The sequence below is a fragment of the Aquarana catesbeiana genome, linkage group LG02 (genome assembly GCF_042186555.1).
Source record: "Aquarana catesbeiana isolate 2022-GZ linkage group LG02, ASM4218655v1, whole genome shotgun sequence".
Lineage (NCBI taxonomy): Eukaryota > Metazoa > Chordata > Amphibia > Anura > Ranidae > Aquarana > Aquarana catesbeiana.
Window position 1 is genome coordinate 295,973,475 of NC_133325.1, and position 20,754 is coordinate 295,994,228.

Consider the following 20,754-nt stretch of genomic DNA (forward strand, 5'->3'; position numbering starts at 1 on the left):
AGACTGTAGACCTTCACAAGGCTGGAATGGGCTGCAAGACCATCAGCAAGAAGCTTGGTGAGAAGGAGACAACTGTTGGAGCGAATATTCGCAAATAGAAGAAATACAAAATAACCATTAATCACCCTCAATCTGGAGCTCCATGCACGATTTCGCCTCATGGAGTAAGGATGATCATGAGAAAAGTGAGGGATCAGCCAAGAATGATCTTAAGGCAGTTGAGACCACAGTCACCAAACAAACCATTGGTAACACAATACGCCGCCATGGATTGAAATCCTGCAGTACCCGCAAGGTACCTCTACTAAAAAAGGCACATGTACAGGCCCGTCTGAAGTTTGCCAATTAACATCTAAATGATTCAGAAAAGGATTGGGAGAAAGTGCTGTGGTCAGATGAGACCAAAAGTGAGCTCCTTGGCATTAACTCAACTTGCTGTGTTTGGGGGAAGAAACATGCTGACTATGACCTTAAGAACACCATCCCTACAGTTAAGCACAGAGGTGGAAACATTATGTTTGGGGCTGTTTCTTTGCTAATGATCCAGGCCGACTTTGCCACATTGAGGGGCTAATGGACAGGGCCATGTATGGTAAAATCTTGGATGAGAACCTTCTTCCCTCAGCCAGAACACTGAAGTTGGGTCGTGGATGGGTCTACTAGCATGACAATGACCCAAAACATACCACCAAAGCAACAAAGGAGTGGCTCAAGAAGAAGCAAATTAAGGTCATAGAGTGGCCTAGCCAGTCTCCAGACCTTAATCCTATAAAAAATGTATGGAGGGAGCTGAGACTTCAAGTTGCCAAGCGGCAGCCAAGAAACCCAGATGTGTGCAAACCTGGTAACCAACTACAAGAAACGTCTTACTTCTGTGCTTGCCAACAAGGGTTTCTCCACCAAGTACTAAGTCACGTTTTGCTTGGGGATCATTTGTATCATGTGTTTTTTCTGGATCTTTGGTTGATATTCTGTGCTATCATTTAAAATACACCTATGATAAAAAAAATTATAGACCCTTAGTTTCCCTTGTAAACTTACAAAATCTGCAGGGGATCAAATCATTTTTTCCCCACTGTATATCTATACAGATAAAGCATTGGCAGATAATTTAGGATAAAATAAATGTATATATAGTTGAGTCTGAGCTGACAGTTTGATACCAAAATAACTAATGTACTTTAGCGTGGGCTACTGCTTTCGACTATCAAAAATATTAGTACTGATGTATATATATATATATATAATATTAGTACTGATGTACTTTTAAGATATAAATTGGAGACCAAGGGCCCTGCAGAAATTTTACTTTGGGACCATGTAATATATAGTTATATTGTATGTATCGTTATATTTCAGTATACGGAGGAGGATGTCAGTGTGTAAGAGTCCTTGTGTGGATGCTTGGGTACATTTGTGTGTGGCCATAAAGGATTTTAATAGCTAATATAAATATCATTAGTACAATACTTCTAGTTCCTAATGTGTGTTATATGACATTTAAACTGCCTTGTCAAAGTCTTGAAATCATCACTTCCTATTTTGAGTTTTTATTTCCCTTCTGTGGTCACAAAAAGTTACATACTGCATAACCACAATGTGCTTTATACCACAAACAAGAAATAATCCTACTACAATCTCTTTTCCTGTCTGTGGTATGCTATTGGGGTAGGATTGCTAATACAACACATTTAGGTAGAACTCCAGCCATTTTAAATTTAGAGAGTGGAAACTTTTTTTTTAGTTATTTTATCTCTGTTCCCATTGGTGAGTATTTTGACTTTCTGTCACTCAGTCATTGATTACCAATTGCATCTTTCCAATGGAGGGAACATAAAGCCATACATTATATATCTTTTCATGTGACAACACTGAAGAAATTACCCTTTGCTACAATGTAAAGTAGTGAGTGTACAGCTTGTATAGTGTAAATTTGCCCCCCTCAAAATAACTCAACACACAACCATTAATGTCTAAACTGCTGACAACAAAAGTGAGTACACCCCTAAGTGAAAATGTCCAAATTGGGCCCAATTAGCCATTTTCCCTCCCCGGTGTCATGTGACTCATTAGTGTTACAAAGTCTCAGGTATGAATGGGGAGCAGGTGTGTAAATTTGGTGTTATTGCTCTCACTCTCTCATACAGGTCACTGGAAGTTCAACATGGCACCTAATGGCAAACAACTCTCTGAGGATTGTTGCTCTACATAAAGTTGGCCTAGGCTATAAGAAGATTGCTAAGACCATGAAACTGAGCTGCAGCACGGTGGCCAAGACCATACAGCGGTTTAATAGGACAGGTTCCACTCAGAACAGGCCTCATCATGGTCGACCAAAGAAGTTGAGTGCACGTGCTCGCCGTCACATCCAGAGGTTGTCTTTGGGAATTGGACGTGTGAGTGCTGCCAGCGTTGCTGCAGAGGTTGAAGGGGTGGGGGGTCAGCCTGCCAGTGCTCAGACCATACACCGCACACTGCATCAAATTGGTCTGCATGGTTGTCATCCCAGAAGGAAGCCTCTTCTAAACATGATACACAAGAAAGTCCACAAACAGTTTGCTGAAGACAAGCAGACTAAGAACCATGTCCTGTGGTCTGATGAGACCAAGATAAACGTATTTGGGTCAGATGGTTCAAGCGTATGTGGCGGCAACCAGGTGAGGTGTACAAAGACAAGTGTGTCTTGCCTACAGTCAAACATGGTGGTGGGAGTGTCATGGTCTGGGGCTGCATTAGTGATGCTGGCACTGGGGAGTTCATTGAGGGAACCATGAATGTCAACATGTACTGTGACATACTGAAGCAGAGCATGATCCCCTCCCTTCAGAGACTGAGCCGCAGGGCAGTATTCCAACATGATAACGACCCCAAACACACCTCCAAGACGACCACTGCCTTGCTAAAGAAGCTGAGGGTAAAGGTGATGGACTGGCCCAGCATGTCTCCAGACCTAAACCCTTTTGAGCATCTGTGGGGGATCCTCAATCGGAAGGTGGAGGAGCGCAAGATCACTAACTTCCACCAGCGCTGTGATGTCATCATGAAGGTGTGGAAGAGGGCTCCAGTGGCAACCTGTATAGCTCTGGTGAACTCCATGCCCAAGAGGGTTAAGGCAGTGCTGGAAAATAATGGTGGCCACACAAAATGTGGACACTTTGGGCCCAGTTTGGACATTTTCGCTTAGGGATGTTCTCACTTTTGTTGCCAGAGGTTTAGACATTAATGGCTGTGTGTTGAGCTAGTTTGAGGGGACAGCAAATTTACACTGCTATACAGGCTGTACACTCACTACTTTACATTGTAGCAAAGTGTCATTTCTTTAGTGCTGTCACATGAAAAGGTATAATAAAATATTTACAAAAATGTGAGGGGTGTACTCACTTTTGTGAGATACTGTATATATATATATATATATATATATATATATATATATATATATATATATATATATAGTTAGCATCTCTGTCAGGTTCTGTCTGTTGTGGTGATTCACTGTCACTTCCAGTTCCAGAATCAGTGGTTATCAAGACTGAGAGTCAGGGAAACCCTTCATGAAAGACCCATGGAATGGAAATGGATATGGCAATTCTCCAAAAGGTATGAAGACCGAATAAACGGATTTCCCTATAACACTGAAAAGTATTTGTTAAATTATTTACTTTTTATCAACAAACAGACTTCTTTTTTTTGCATAAAGTTTACCATGGATCCAATGTTCTCTTTATCCTTTATTTTATAAAGAAATTAAAACATGACAGAGGTTGTAACTCTTCCCTATTATTTGCAAAATGAAGACAAACTCTTGGCTGGAGTTCTAAAATAGCAGATCTAACAGTGAAGTGACCAGAAGTATAGTTCCTTTTTATAGTAGTATAAGAAATTTAAGATAGCTGAAATTGCTTTACTTCTCTTTTGAAGAAACTTGATAGAGTTTTTCTCCTAAAGATTCAAGGCTTTCCTTTAGTTCAATCTCCTGGTAGAGACCTTTTGGCACATTGTTGACACCGTACAGCAGTCCAAAAAGGCATCCAGCAATAGATCCAGTTGCCCCACTTTCTCCTGTAAGAACACAAACAATACAATCAAATGTTTTCAGTCTTGTGTGCCCACAGAAAAGCCTAGAATCTTGCTGTGACTTTCATGTGCAACCAGGGCTTTTTTTCTCGGAGAATAGGTGCAGGAACTCCCCCCGTCTGAGTCACCCCTTGTCTCTGCCCCCTACCCACCTCTGACCACCGTCCCTTGATTCCACCCCCTACCCACCTACCAGCACTGCCCCTTTTAGAGAATACAAAACCAAGTATTGTTTTGTGGTGCTAAATCATTTGTATGGAACATGTTAATGATAAAAAGAAAAGCAGTAAAATAGATCCCCTGCAGCCAGGAATAAAATCCCAGCAATAGATCCCCACACAAAAATAGACTCCCCCAGCAAAATGGACTCCACCCCAACAACAGTAGATTCCCTGCGGCAACAGTGAACCACCCACAACAAAATATCACACCCAGTAACAAAATATCCACCCAAGCAACACTAGACCCCCCCAGCAGCAACAACAGATCTCCCAGCAGCCAGCATCAATAGATCCTCCAGCAGCCAGTAAAAATAGACCTCTCCCTCAACAGTAGATCCCTTCCAGCAACATAAGAACCCCCCAGCAACAATAGATTCCCCATCAGCAACAATAGACCCTCACACAATATCAGATCCCTACCAGTGACAATAGATCCCCCAGCAGCCTTCATCAATAGACCCTCCAGCACACCCCACACCCCATGCTATTACATACATTCAGTGCTGGAGGTGCTGGAACTGCGTTCCCCCACGTTCCCACTGAAAAAAAGTCCTGTGTGTGAGTAGCGCAGCAGCAGTAGTTATTTCCTAAAGGTAGAGCATTGAGCAGAGCAAAGCATTGTGGGATGTGTAGTTCAGAATGCTGGGGTTTTACTGCTGGGGTCTTCTTTCAGATATCTGGGACTCTGCTTAAAGGAGCCAGTAAAGTTATAATAACAAGAGTTTGCGGAATGCTTTGCTTTTGTAAGTTGCCTTAGTGTTAAGTGCCTGTGGGCTGAGGAACAGAAAGGAGTGGTCTTACATAGTCTACAAAGGGTCAGTCCCCTGCCTTCCTGCTGCCTGTTCACATAGGTGTCAATGATTAAATAAGGGTTTGACTGAATTTTATAACATTTTGTTTCTTTGCATTCTGCCTTATAACAGAAATCCTTACCAGGGTGTCAGAGGACTTGCAGAGTCGGGGCAACCAGTGGGGTACAGATTCTACCAGCAACCCTCACGAGGGTAGCGCTACATGTGTCTGTTGTACCCAGTGGTGGCTGGTCCACAAGGGGCGCAGGGGCGCCTCCCCCCCAGCCCACACCATCTGTGTGGCCATGCACTGTGCGGGACGCTGGACCAACAGGTCTCTACCAGGTCCATCACCTCCTCACAAGCATATGACCACAGCCCAAAGCTCCAATTGGCCTGCTTTATGTTGGCCTTGGGGCGCAGAGCACTGCGCCAGAGCCCTCCCACCCTGCGATACCAGCTGATTGGCATCAGCCTTCGGCATCTTGCCCCGGCCAATCAGGTCAGGAGGCCGAAGACCGGGTTACACAGAAGCCACAGTGCCGGGCACCAGGGGAGCCGTGACTGCTGGAGGGCTTCGCCTGCCCGCACCCCCCCCCCAAAAAATCCTCCAGCACCAGCCGCCACCGGTTGTACCATGTACTTGTACAGTATGTATCCCGTTCTCTTTACATTGCATCCATTGTGTGAAATACCTGGTGTTCCTGCCCGTTCCCTTGTTTTCTTATTTCAAAGTGTCCAAGCTAGGCAAAGAAACATATCCATCCCACATGGTCAGTTTCCTGGCTGTGCTGGGAAAACAGCCTTCCTGACCTTCAATAGCCAAGACTTGTGCTAACACCTCCCCTCCTGCCCGCACAGCCATTTACTGGGAAGATCACTTATAAAAAAAAAGACAAATACGTATAATAAATTATAAAAATAAAATGTATGTGCGTGTGTGTGTATATATACTGTATATATATATATATATATATATATATATATATATATATATATATAGCAAGGTCCCAGGCCTCCTTTAATCCAATGAGAACCTCCAGGGCCAGGGATAGCCGACATCCTTCTGTATGTAGTGGGTTGAGGCATGGTGGAGGTAGGGTAGTTAAAGTTATTGGGCGCCAGACACTTCTTGAATGCAAAAGAAAGTTTATTTCTCTTAACAAACTTTTTGGGGGAGAGTGGCTTAGGGGCAGGACACCCTTAGGTAGTTGCAAGATTAATTGGCAGACTCCGAGACTTCAATAGGAGGACAACCATGCAGGGAAAAGCATCCAGCAAGACACCACATCTACATGTGCAGGAATGCTGTCTCCTATGGCAACAGTCTTTAACAGTTCCTAACAAAAAGCTTAACAGTTCCTTCACTTTCACTACAATCGCTCATTGCAGTTCTTCAGCACACTGAGCTCCCGGTCTCTCGCTAGACAAACTGATTCACTGCCACTAAATCCCTTGAGCTCCTCCAATCTTCATGGTGATATCTTCCTCAAGCGTCACCCCTGCCTCTCTGCTGGGTCCCTAGCTTGGCACTCTAGATACCTCTCAAGCTTCACCCTCGCTGGCCTGCTCGGTCCCTGGCTTGACACACAAGGTTGCTCTGCAAGCGTCACCTCCTCTGGCTGGGTCCTTGGCTTGATACCCACTGAAGTTTCCAGATTCTTCACCGTCCCCAGTCGGTGAGAATGCTACTCTGGTACTTGCTTCAGTTACTCACTATGGTCCCTGGTAATTAGGCAGATAGTCCCTTACTGGCTACAGCTTCCCCTCTGAGTTAAATATATGAGTATCACAGCAAAGGGTCTGAATACTTAGGACTGTGTGATATTTCAGTTTTTCTTTTTTAATAAATCTGCAAAAATGTCAACAATTCTGTGTTTTTCTGTCAATATGAGGTGCTGCGTGTACATTAATGAGGAAAAAAATGAACTTAAATGATTTTAGCAAATAACTGCAATATAACAAAGAGTTAAACATTTAAGGGGGTCTGAAGACTTTCCGTTCCCACTGTACATACACAAATGTTTTGCCTTACATTGCTAAATTATACTGAATGGGTTGTTTTACAAGGTAATGGGGTCACACCACATGCAGTCCATTGATGCATTTTACTGTGTTCCAGTACAGTCCAGTGCAAGAAAAATACAATATGTTCTACTTTTTTTCTGGAACTGGAAAGCCCTGGAACTGACCGCACTGGTGTGAACTATCCCATTGGAAACTATATAACCTACTTTCCATGCGTTTTGGATGAAGAAAAAAAAAGTGCACTGGACTGCATGTGGTGTAAACTGGTCCTCGTTTCCAGTTGCTTTAGGGGCTGAGGTGACACTGACTTCAGAAGGTTAACTATGCATCAAATTATTATTAGGTGCTCAATATGCACTTAAAACACTGGGGAGGAGCACACATGATGGTCAATATTATAACCCAAAATTATTTGAAGACACATTTTAGTGGCTCAGCCCAAAACTTGCTTGTCAATAGGTATAGACTAAAAAGAAACAAAAAATGTAACTGAACTCAAATCAATCCATGATTCTTGTCAATATAAAACAAATTGCTTTATTCTCTGCATTAACATATATGTGAATGCATGACTGCACAATTATTGATCCAATAAAAAAAGTCTTAAATGCTGGCTGGATTGACAGTTGTGCAGTTTATGTTCATAAAGTTGATAACTTTATTACTGTAACATTGCCATAAGACAGTTTTACTTATTATGCTTCCATTATGGGACATTAAAGTAGTATTTGTAATACAAAAGCAAATTGGTATTATATTGCAGGTTACCAATTCTTAGATGTGGTGGCTGAGTTAGTTTTCTTTTTTAGGCCTTCTTTCTATTATCTTCAACTGGTGACCTGGCCAGTAATTCTTTCAACATAACAAGCTCTTCTGCAGGTGTTCTAGTTAAAGGTATGAGATAAACCATTTACCACTGAGAGGGGTGCTTAAAATGATCAGCTTTTATTTATTTATGTAAAACTTTTATTCCAAAAGGAAAAAAAACTGTTGCTGTAACAGTGCATCTAATGCCCCGTACACACGTTAGGATTTTTCGATGGAAAATGTGTGATAGGACCTTGTTGTCATAAATTCCGACCGTGTGTAGGCTCCATCACACATTTTCCATCGGATTTTCCGACACACAAAGTTGGAGAGCAGGCTATAAAATTTTCCGACAACAAAATCCGTTGTCGGAAATTCCGATCGTGTGTACACAAATCCGACGGACAAAGTGCCACGCATGCTCAGAATAAATAAAGAGATGAAAGCTATTGGCCACTGCCCCGTTTATAGTCCCAACGTACGTGTTTTACGTCACCGCGTTCAGAACGATCGGATTTTCCGACAACTTTGTGTGACCGTGTGTATGCAAGACAAGTTTGACCCAACATCCGTCGGAAAAAATCCTAGGATTTTGTTGTCGGAATGTCCGAACAAAGTCCGACTGTGTGTACGGTGCATTACACTCCCCTCCCCCCAGGTTAACAATGCTGCTATCCAAAGGTGCTCCTTCATCCAGAGTGTAAGCACTATATTACAGGAGGAGTGTTATTGGCTGTAACACCAGGTGAAAACAGAGGGGAAAATGCCTAAAAAAAAGAAAACGAATGCAGCCACCACATCTAATGATTGGAAAGCCACATTATTACATTTTTGGTTTTGGGTTTAATAATACCACTTTAATTTTTATGGTCCAATGGCCAGCTTATAATTATTTGAGCAAGCACAAATTTAGGCAGAGGTGCACAAAAATCAGGCTTCAACTATGTTTAGATGGTTCTAATGCGCACACACTAATGATTTTAGTTTTATATTGACATGATTTATGGGTTGACTTGAGATTTTTAATTTATTTTCATCTATACCTATTCACGAGCAATTATTTTGGGTCGAGCAACTAAATCAAGGCATCACAAGCAATTCTTGGGGAACCTGAGTTTAAAGCTTTTGAGGAACGAGAATTAAAAGCTTAACTAGCAACTTTTATAACTTATGCCCCGTACACACGATGGGAAATTCCGCCAACAAAACTCCGATGAGAGCTTTTTTTTGTCGGAAAATGCAACCGTGTGCATGCTCCATCGGTCTTTTGCTGGCGGAATTCCAGCCAGCAAAAGATTGAGAGCATGTTATTTATTTTTCGGTCAGGAAAAGTTCTTATCCGAAATTGCGATCGTCTGTACAAATTTAGACACACAAAATTCCTACACATGCTTGGAAACAATTCGACGCATGCTTGGAAGCATTGAACTTAATTTTCTCGGCTCGTCGTAGTGCTGTACTTCACTGCGTTGTTGACGGTCGAAAGTTCAGAGAACTTTTGTGTGACCGTGTGTATGCAAGGCAAAGCTTGAGCGGAATTCCTTCGAAAAAAACGTCCAAGTTCTTTCTGATGGAAATTCCACTCATGTGTACAGTGCATAATGCCGCGTAAACACGGTCAGAGTTTTCGTCTACAAAAGTCCGACGGACGCCGACGGACTAAAGCCGGCTGACAATCCGATCGTGTGTGGGCTTCCCCGGATTTTCAGCGGACTTTTCCAGCCACAAATCTGACGGATTTTAGATCTGAAACATGCTTCAAATCTTTACGTCGTAACTACGGCGGACCCAGAAATCCGCTCGTCTGTATGCTAGTCCGACGGACAAAAACCCACGCTAGGGCAACTATTGGCTACTGGCTATCAACTTCCTTATTTTAGTCCGGTGTACGTCATTACGTACAAATCCGTCCTACTTTTGTGTGATCGTATGTAGGCAAGTCCGTTCGTTAGAAAGTCCGCCGCAAGTCCTCCAAAAGTCCGCCAAAAGTCCGTCGAAAGTCTGTTGGACGGGCAGTCGGACTTTTGTAGCCGAAAAGTCCGACCGTGTGTACGCGGCATAAGAGTTGGTTGGTAATGATTGTCAGCCTAAGGCTCGGTTCACACTGCCGCGACCTGGAAGTCGCGCATCTTACAGTGTCAGGCGACTTGATGTGACTTGAAGCAACTTTGAAGCAACTTGAAGCGGCTTTGAATCAACTTCAGGGAATGCCTGGGTAACCTTCTTGTAATGTCGCATCCAAATCACATCAATGAAGATGAGGATCCGACTTGGAGGGGAAATCCATTAAAGTCTATGGGCATAAGTTGGATAGAATTTGCCTTGAAGTAGATTAGGAACCTTTTCTAAAGTCAGAGTGACTTCAGTAGTGCTGTCATTGACTAAACTGGGATTTCACATGTCCCGCGTTTTGGCGTCTCACAAGTCAGATCCCAAGTTGAGATAGTATGAACTGAGCCTAAGGGCTTCATTAATATGAATCACGTTTTGTCTAAAAGAGTATAGCTACCACCACAGCAGCTGTTATAAGGACAGAGGACTGCAGGTCACTGAAGGCATTAAAAAGTCACCTTTCTCCTGTTTTTGTCCATTTTCTGACAAACGTTTATGGAGTTCTCAAATTTTGATGTGCAAAGTATTTTCCCTCACATTAGATCTAGGGCCCTCAATGTGAGCCACAGGCGACTGCAGCAGCTCTTAGCAGAGACTCTCAGAGATGTTTGCCTGCACAATATCAAAAAACATCATTAAAGCATCATTAAGCATGAGAACTAGGAGTGGGTATCATTTGCCTATCTTGCCTTCATCGTTAAACCAATGACTCATTAATACAGTATATAAGATGGCTGCAGTAGGGGCCAAAGGTCATTCCAAATGTTTGTTTTTTTCCTTTGGGAAATGTCCCTGACAGCAGTAATACTATATAAAATGTGACGAACACCATAACAGGAAGGCACAGAGAGAAATAAAACATTATCAAAATGTATAGGCCTTCCACAATCGACATTTCATTTTGCTGATATTACTCTTTTGAGAGGAATTCTTTGCAATAAGAAAGTAATACTTTAGCTGCTGACTTTTACAAACCAAATGCTTACCAGTGCCTGGAGTCCAGCACTGGCTTCCTCCAGCCTGTTCTTCGCACCGATATGTTGGATATGGGAGCCAGCTGTGGCCCCCTGAGGAAGCCACAGCTGGCTTCCCACTACACATGTGTGAACCCATGAATAATCCTGCAGCCTCCTGGGACATGTGACATGTCCCAGGAGGCTTTGGGATTGAAGGGAGCAGAGCAAGGGGCATCATCCTTGCCTAGAAAGTGGGAATAGGTACTGATAAAAATCTGTAATTCAGTTACAGGCTGGGGAGAGGGAGTGAACCAGCGGTATTTCACTTTTTGACTGAAGTTCCACTTTAATAAAAACCCCACATCGGCTCTATCCAAAACAAAATAAAAAGTTTTACCTAGAATTAAGCTTTAAGGGAGTACAAAAGGCCATTGCTGACCACTAATGTATAGGGCTTTTACTAGGAGTGCACCTATTGGCCATCAGTGCAAAGTGGCAGGTGCCATAGTGTAAGATCCTTGGAAGCTCCATCAACCTTTTGCTATGGATTCCTGTGATTTGTACTACCACCTCTGCCTGCCTACAACTATTTTTATTATTTATCATTACATCGTACCGCCATGGAACATAGCTCGACTGCAAAGCTCCTTCCAGTCACCACCAGCTCCCAACAGCGCATCATATGCAATCATAGGAGCATCATGCCCTCTTCTTCCACCACGGCCCTCTGAGCTCCATTTCTTATATGTCTGTAGAATAAAAACCCTCATTAGAGCTCTTTAGTCATACCAAATGTAAAACAGAAAGGTCCCATGTCATAATATAAATTTAGATGCGGCATTTGTGACATTAACATTACTAAACATTAGGCAGTATTAGCACACATTTAACAACTGAATCTCATATCTCCAGATGACATACCTTTCTACCACAGGAGCCTAAAGTTCATGTGTCATAATAAGTGACCTTAAAGTGTTACTAAACCCACAATAGTAAAATCAGTCTGTATATGCAGTAAAGCATGCTTGTTATACTCACTGTGGAACCTAAGGGTTTAATCCTGCGCATTGTGTAAAAAGGCTGTTTGATCTTGTCTTCTCTGATCCTCCTCTTCTTCCACTGTCCCCAATCTGCTGATAGAACAGAGCCCTAGGAGGCATTTCTGCACATGCTCACTTTGGTGTGTATTGCTAGAGAGTTTTTTGTGGGGTTGGGGGGGGGGGGGGGTGCATGTGATAAGCACAGGACTAATCAGCACAGGACCAATCAGCACTGTCTAGACCAGGGGTCTCAAACTGGCGGCCCTCCAGCTGTTGCAAAACTACAAGTCCCATCATGCATCTGCCTGCGGGAGTCATGCTTGGAACTGTCAGCCTTGCAATGCCTCATGGGACTTGTAGTTTCACAACAGCTGGAGGGCCGCCAGTTCGAGACCCCTGGTCTAGACAGAGGGTCAGGGGTCATGCAGCCTCATAGGACAGACAGAGGGAGAATGAAAACTACTCCTACAAGTTTTAATCCAGTGTATACATAGATACAATCCAAATGTATCTCTGTGCCCCCACAGTACCCAAACATCCTCCTCATACATAGGGGTTGATTTACCAAAGGCAAATAGGCTGTTCACTTTGCAAGGGAATTTTCCAGACAACTTAGTAAAGCTGACTTCCATAACCCAATCATGTGCATGCAAAAATGTTTTTTTTTCTAAAGGCACTTTGCTTGCCTTTAGTAAAACAACCCTATAGTCTCATATGCACAGCATCAAGATATTACCATAAAGCAGTTAGCTGACTCTGCAGTTCTCTTCTTTGTGCCCGCCTCTAAAGTGTGTAAAGTTCTCCAAATTACATATTTGTCTACTTATCTTTATCTCGACCCCAATCATGTTTTACAGGTTAAACAGTTTCCATAATCCCTCAGCCACTGCCTTTTACCTTTTATCTTCATTTTGTCACCATTGTATTTGGTGCTTTCTATCTATTAGATTGGAAGATTGTTTGGGAAAGTTTCTTTTCTTCCCTGTGTCTTGTTTTCATATTGTTTCACATTTAATAGCTATTAGTAGTTAGTCACATTGGGCTAAACTTGTTCAGGTAAATGTGGCTAAAAACTCTAGAGTATGTTCCCAACACTCATTTGTACTGAAGAATCCAAGGCTGTCCTAGACCCACCCCAGTCTGTAACTGGACAGTGAAAGGAGAAGCAGCACAGTGATGAGCTTATTTCAATTCCTCACTGCTTTCTCTTTTGTATCACCTAGCTTCTTGTCATCACATCAACTGATTGGCTCCTTGTACTGTTTCTTTCTGGCACACTCCAGCTTTGCTCTACAGGTACTGAGAGAGGCTGATGCCAGGTGAAATTCCAATATTATAATAATTGCAAAACTGCATTAATTTGTATCTGCCCAGAGTTTAGCTTTAAATGTGACTAACTACTGCTAGTTATACCATGACCAGGATTAATGAAACCCTTCAGATATACACTCAACAGCCACTTTACTAGATACACCTTGCTAGTACTGGGTTGGACCCCTTTTTGTCTTCAGAACTGCCCTAATTCTTTGTGGCATAGATTCAACAAGGTGTTGGTAACATCCCTCATAGCTCTTGGTCCATATTAACATGATAGCATCACACAGTTGCTGCAGATTTTTCGGCTGCACATCCATGATGCAAATCTCCCATTCCACCACATCCCAAAGGTGCTCTATATGATCGAGATCTGGTGACTGTGGAGGCCATTAGAGTACAGCAAACTCATTCTCATGTTCAAGCAAGCAGTTTGAGATGATTTGAGCTTTGTGACATGGTGCATTATACTGCTGGAAGTAGCCATCAGAAGATGGGTACACTGTAGTCATAAAGGGATGGACATGGTCAGCAACAATACTCAGGTGGCTTTTAAACGATGCTCAATTGGTACTAAGGGACCCAAAGTTTGCCAAGAAAATATCCTCCACACCATTACACCACAACCACCAGTCTATACTGGTGATACAACGCAGGATGGATCCATGCTTTCATGTTGTTTACGCCAAATTCTGACCCCACCATGTGAATGTCACAGCTGAAATCAAAACTCCTCAGACCAGGCAACATTTTTCCAGTCTTCTATTGTTCAATTTTGTTGAGCCTGTGCGAATTGTAGCCTCAGTTTCCTGTTCTTAGCTGACAGGAGTGGCGCCCGGTGTGGTCTTCTGCTGCTGTAGCCCAGCTGCTTCAAGGTTTGATGTGTTGTGCATTCAGAGATGGTATTCTGCATACCTTCATTGTAACAAGTTTTTATTTGAGTTACTGTTGACTTTCTATTATCTCAAATCTGCCCATCCTTCCCTGACCTCAACAAGGCATTTCTGTCCACACAACTGCCGCTCACTGGATATTTTCTCTTTTTCAGACCATTCTCTGTAAACTGTAGAGATGGTTGTGTGTGAAAATCCCAGTGGATCAACGTTTTTTTAAATACTCAGAACAGCTTGTCTGAAACCAACAACCATGACACTTTCAAGGTCACTTAAATCCCTTTTCTTCCCCATTCTGATGCTCAGTTTGAACTTCAGCAAGCCATCTTCACCACGTCTAGATGCCTAAATTCATTGAGTTGCTGCCATGTGATTGGCTGATTAGCAATTTGTGTTACCAGGTAATTGAACAGGTGTACCTAATAAAGTGGCTGGTGAGTGTATTTTGTACAAATAAAGGATCATAACAATAATTAGCATGCTTAATTGTGCCCAAAGATATTTTAATGCAACATATCAATACAGAATCAAAAACAACATGAAGAATTGAATGAGCAGTGTCCTTCACATTAAGCTTACTTTATCTCTCTCATCAGCATCATACTTATCGGGAAAATTGGGCTTGGTCATGTTGTCTTCTTCTATTTCTCTCTCTTCCAGATAAAACTGCCATTTGGCTTCAAAATAAAACCAGTGCTCTTGGTACTCTAAATAGATATGGGTTAGAGAAAAGGTATCTTTCTTAGGAATGTTAGACATGATAAAGTTAAAAATATAATTTGTCTTGGTTATAAAACTCATAAAAGTACTAGTATTAGTGAAAAATCAATATGTGACTGTAAATTTGTAAAAAATCTTCTAATAACAACTATTAAAAGTGAAAACTACCATTGTTGCTTGAGTAAAGCACAGCCATGAAATATTTGGCAGGCCTGAAAATATTTATGTATTTGGTTAAGCCTCAGGAAATGTGGGGACACCATTCTAACACAATTGCCAAATCTGCAGAGAACCGTGATCAATGACATGTGTATATATGGGATGTTTGCCATCACAGACATCAGGAGTCCCATGTTGCTAGCCTGGACCTCTGTGCAAATTTTCATACAAACATGGCACCAATATTTTCTTGTTTTTCAGAATATTTTGTAATAATGAAAGGACTCTTTGTTAGGAAAAGAGCACAATGACAACATTACACAAAGATACAATATATTGGGATGCAAAGCTTGGAAAGCGACTGTATATCAGTTAATAGAGAACATACTAAGCATTTTAACAACAGTGGTACTTAAAGATTAGAACTGGCAACAGCTTATTTAATAAAGCAGCGCAAAAAGAACCAATAGTGGATTAAGTGTAGCAATCCCTATACTGAAGTCAAATTTTTTACAAATAAATTTTAAATGATTGCTGTTAGTTACAATAATTTTGCTATTAATGTTTTTTCATTTTTACCTGCCATGTGACGTATCGTTTTCTTACAGTACTCTTCAGCCATGGGGATGACCTTCAGCATTTCTCTTCCCCACTGTACTAAGGGCTTTCCTTGTAGGGCGTATGAGGCAAACAAGGCAGTGCAGAGTGACCCCAGGAACCCTATATTAACAGTGTCTAATAATTAATATGAACTCAACTTTTATAGGATACATACAGTTTATATATATATATTGACATGTAAATCATGACATACAGTACCTACAAAATTCCTCCAAACCTAAAGCTAGTTTAATCAAAATTACTATCTTGGAACAAGCACAAGTATATTACTTTTCCCAAACCCACAAAAAAAGCATAACATTTGTAAAACTAATAGCAATATCCATAAGCAAAAGTGCTATAATCCCTGAAACGAAACAATGGTTCTAGATTCTGCTGTGTAATACACCCTTTTCACCACTGGGAAACTCCCAGTTTTACTCATTAAGCTGTTTGGGTAAAATTTGCTTTTACTTAATTTAGGGTGTTGAAGACAGGCAAGTTTAAATCCATATTTTTTGCTAGAAAATTACTTCTATCGCCCAAACATTATAGATTTTTTTTAGCAGAGACCCTAGGGAATAAAATGGCGATCATTGCAATTTTCCATTTCACGCAGTATTTGTGCAGCGGTTTTTCAAGCACAATTTTTTGGAAAAAATACTCTTTAATTAATTAAAAAAAAAAAAACATACAATATATACCCAACATTTTGATGATGTTATGCTGAGTAAATAGATACCCAACATGTCACACTTTAAAATTGCACCTGCTTGTGGAATGGTGACAAACTACGGTACTTCAAAATCTCCATAGGCAACACTTTCAAACTTTTTACAGGTTACCTGTTTAGAGTTAAAGAGGAGGTGCTCTTGCTCTAACATTCGCGGCGATACCTCACATATGTGGTGCAAACACCTCTTTAAATATACATGCGTGAACTGCATATGTGTTTGCTTCTGCATGCGAGCACGGAGGGATGAGGGTGCTTTACATTTTTCTTATTTATTTTTAAACTGTCCCTTTCATTTTATTTTGAAGAAATAAGGATGACAGGTCCTCTTTATGCATAGATCAAAAAGACCCCAAATCTCTCCTTAACCATTAAAAGCAAGAGATCAATTAAAAAAAAAAATGTTGGTCTTTTGCTTTAAAAAAAAAAAAAAAACTCTCAAATTGGTCAACTTTACCTTTGGCATGGATGGGTAGGATTGATGTTATATCTATTCAGGGTCCTTCCTATCACTATCCCATCACATTTCTTATGCGCACTTCTACAACGTAAAACTTTGCAATTCATTTGGGGCAATACCAAACCTTGATTACCTAAACCTACCCTGTATTCCTCAGAATTAGAGGGAGTCTAGGTGTACCAGACTTCACCAAGTACTATTATGCAGCCCAATTGTCACAATTACCTAAATACCACGCTACATCTGAAACTCCACTATGGGTATCATTAGAATCAACTGACTGTGATCCTCTTTCCACGGCAAAACCTTTATGGCTCTCTCCATCACAACGTTGGACAATTACCAACCCTATTACCAAACATAGCCTTTCAATCTGGGATAGACTAAAAACTCGATTTGGCCTCCAATCTAAACACAATCCTCTTCTCTCTTTCTTACATAACCCGTCATTCTACCCGGCCTGGTCCTCCCCAACCTCTCTCCTAGCTTAATCAAAAGCAGGATTGACAAGGGCCTATCACTTCTATCACACCATTTCCAACTCTCTGTGAAACCTGTAATCTTCCAACCTCAGAAATGTTCAGATACCTGCAAATCAAAAATTTTTTGACCACTAACGCACCTTCAGACACGACGACACCTAGTCTCACTATATTTGAACAAGCTTGCAACACAGATCCTCATAGAAGGGGACTCATTTCAGATCTATATATCCAACTACTCTCACACAATTCTTCATCTCCACCGACTTATATCAAAAAATGGGAAAATGACCTCCAATTACAACCAGAACAAATAAACTGGACAAACTACCAAATCAGCATCACCTAATAAACTAATTACAAAGTACTCACTAGATAGTACCTAGTCCCTGCCAGAATCTCCAAGTTTTCTCCACAATATCCTTCCCACTGCTTCCGAGGTTGTTCAACCCTGGGAACACACATACATCTGGTGGGAATGCAAAATAGTTGAATCCTTTTGGTTGGATGTGTTTAAAATACTTTCCACTATGTTCAATGTACTTTTGCTTCCTGATCCAACCACAGCACTTCTAAATAACAAACCAAATATCTTATCCCACCGCCAGTTCAAACTCATGCTCTTCGTAACCACAGCGGCCAAACAGACCATAGCGAAAGCATGGAAATCTGACTCACTCTGTATTTTGTCATTTAAGAATAGAATAACTAAGTCCATAGGCATCGTTAAACTGGGGCTATTGAGGCTGGAGCCCCGAATGTGGGGCCAATAGCCCCGAGTGTCTAAGCACCAGAGAAAGGAAGAGAAAACAGTTCAAACTGCAGTGGCGGCAGCCGCAGTTTACCTGTGTGATATCATGATCGTTGCGGCGCCGCCCACTGCACTAACTGAGTTATATGCGGCAGAGTGATATGCACGCAGCAGGAGATCAGGAGAACGCCGGCGCAGTGACGCCCCCTTCTCCCTCACCCTCAACCTCCAGAGTCATAATGGATAATGGCCATGGTGGCTGTGACTGGGAGTGGGACTGGGAGTGGGACAGTCACAGAAGGAAGATTAAAGAAAAAAAAAGGTGTGTGTCTCTGTCTCTGTGTTTCTCTCTGTCTTTATCTCTCTCTCTCTGTCTCTCTCTCTTTTGGCTGGGCACAGTGGCTGTAATTGATTGGCACAGTGGCTTTATTTGGGAGGGCACAGTGGCTGCAATTGACTGGCACAGTGGATTCAATTGACTGGCACAGTGGCTTTATTTGACAGGGCACAGTGGCTGCAATTGACGGGGCACAGTGGCTGCAATTGACGGGCGCAGTGGCCTAATTTGATAGGCACAGTGGCTTAATTTGATGGGGCAGAGTGGGTGCAATTGACGGGCACAGTGGCTGCAATTTACTGGCACAGTGGCTTAATTTGACGGGCACAGTGGCTTAATCTGACAGACACAGTAATTTGACGGGGCACAGCGGCTGCAATTGACAGGCACAGTGGCTGCAATTGACTGGCACAGTGGCTTCATTTTGCTGGGCACAGTGGCTGTAATTGACCGGCACAGCTGCTGCAATTGACTGGCACAGTGGCTGTAATTGACTGGCACAGTGGCTTAATTTGACGGGCACAGTGGCTTAATCTGACAGACACAGTAATTTGACGGGGCACAGTGGCTGCAATTGACTGGCACAGTGGCTTCATTTTGCTGGGCACAGTGGCTGTAATTGACTGGCACAGCTGCTGCAATTGACTGGCACAGTGGTTTCATTTGGTGGGGCACAGTGGCTGCAATTGACGGGGCACAGTGGCTGCAATTGATGGTCACAGTGTCTTCATTTGACGGGGCAATTGATGGGCACATTGGCTTCATTTGATGCGGCACAGTGGCTGCAATTGGGGCACAGTGGCTTCATTTGACAGAAGAGAAAACAGTTCAAACTGCAGTGGCGGCAGCCGCAGTTTACCTGTGTGATATCATGATCGTTGCGGTGCCGCCCACTGCACTAACTGAGTTATATGCGGCAGAGTGATATGCACGCAGCAGGAGATCAGGAGAACGCCGGCGCAGTGACGCCCCCTTCTCCCTCACCCTCAACCTCCAGAGTCATAATGGATAATGGCCATGGTGGCTGTGACTGGGAGTGGGACTGGGAGTGGGACAGTCACAGAAGGAAGATTAAAGAAAAAAAAAGGTGTGTGTCTCTGTCTCTGTGTTTCTCTCTGTCTCTGTCTTTATCTCTCTCTCTCTGTCTCTCTCTCTTTTGGCTGGGCACAGTGGCTGTAATTGATTGGCACAGTGGCTTTATTTGGCAGGGCACAGTGGCTGCAATTGACTGGCACAGTGGCTTCAATTGACTGGCACAGTGGCTTTATTTGACAGGGCACAGTGGCTGCAATTGAAGGGGCACAGTGGCTGCAATTGACGGGCGCAGTGGCCTAATTTGATAGGCACAGTGGCTTAATTTGACAGGCACAGTGGCTTAATTTGATGGGGCAGAGTGGGTGCAATTGACAGGCACAGTGGCTGCAATTTACTGGCACAGTGGCTTCATTTGGCAGGGCACAGTGGCTGCAATTGACGGAGCACAGTGGCTGCAATTGACGGGCACAGTGGCTTAATTTGACGGGCACAGTGGCTTAATCTGACAGACACAGTAATTTGACGGGGCACAGCGGCTGCAATTGACAGGCACAGTGGCTGCAATTGACTGGCACAGTGGCTTCATTTTGCTGGGTACAGTGGCTGTAATTGACTGGCACAGCTGCTGCAATTGACTGGCACAGTGGCTTCATTTGGTGGGGCACAGTGGCTGCAATTGACGGGGCACAGTGGCTGCAATTGATGGTCACAGTGTCTTCATTTGACGGGGCAATTGATGGGCACATTGGCTTCATTTGATGGGGCACAGTGGCTGCAATTGGGGCACAGTGGCTTCATTTGACAGGGCACAGTGGCTGCATTTGATGGACACAGTGGCTGCCATTGATGGGCACAGTGGCTTCATTTGATGGGGTACAGTGGCTGCAATTAACGGACACAGTGGCTGTATTTGATGGGGAACAGTGATTGCATTTGAAGGGGCAAAGTGGCTGCAATTGATGGGCACAGTTGCTTCATTTGATGGGGCACAGTGGCTGCAATTGATGGGGCACAGTGGCTGCATTTGATGGGGCACAGTGGCTGCATTTGATGGGGCACAGTGGCTTCATTTGACGGGGCACAGTGGCTACATTTGATGGGGCACAGTGGCTACATTTGACAGGGCACAGTGGCTGCATTTGACGGGGCACAGTGGCTGCATTTGATGGGGCACAGTGGCTGCATTTGATGGGGCAAAGTGGCTTCATTTGATGGGGCACAGTAGCTGCATTTGATGGGGC

General features: G+C 42.8%; 1 protein-coding gene across 1 annotated transcript in view; it reads right to left on the bottom strand.

Annotated features, from left to right (window-relative positions):
- Positions 1-3,404: 3,404 nt before the first annotated feature.
- The window catches only part of ADPRHL1 (ADP-ribosylhydrolase like 1), a 49,987-nt gene continuing 32,637 nt past the window's right edge, over positions 3,405-20,754 (bottom strand). Inside the window, exons 4-7 of the mRNA XM_073614553.1 lie at positions 15,695-15,835; positions 14,816-14,943; positions 11,606-11,738; positions 3,405-4,059 (exon numbers count right to left, since the gene is read on the bottom strand). Of these exons, the coding sequence (XP_073470654.1) occupies positions 3,902-4,059; positions 11,606-11,738; positions 14,816-14,943; positions 15,695-15,835 (560 nt within the window). The 3' untranslated portion in view covers positions 3,405-3,901. The remainder of the gene's footprint in view (positions 4,060-11,605; positions 11,739-14,815; positions 14,944-15,694; positions 15,836-20,754) is intronic.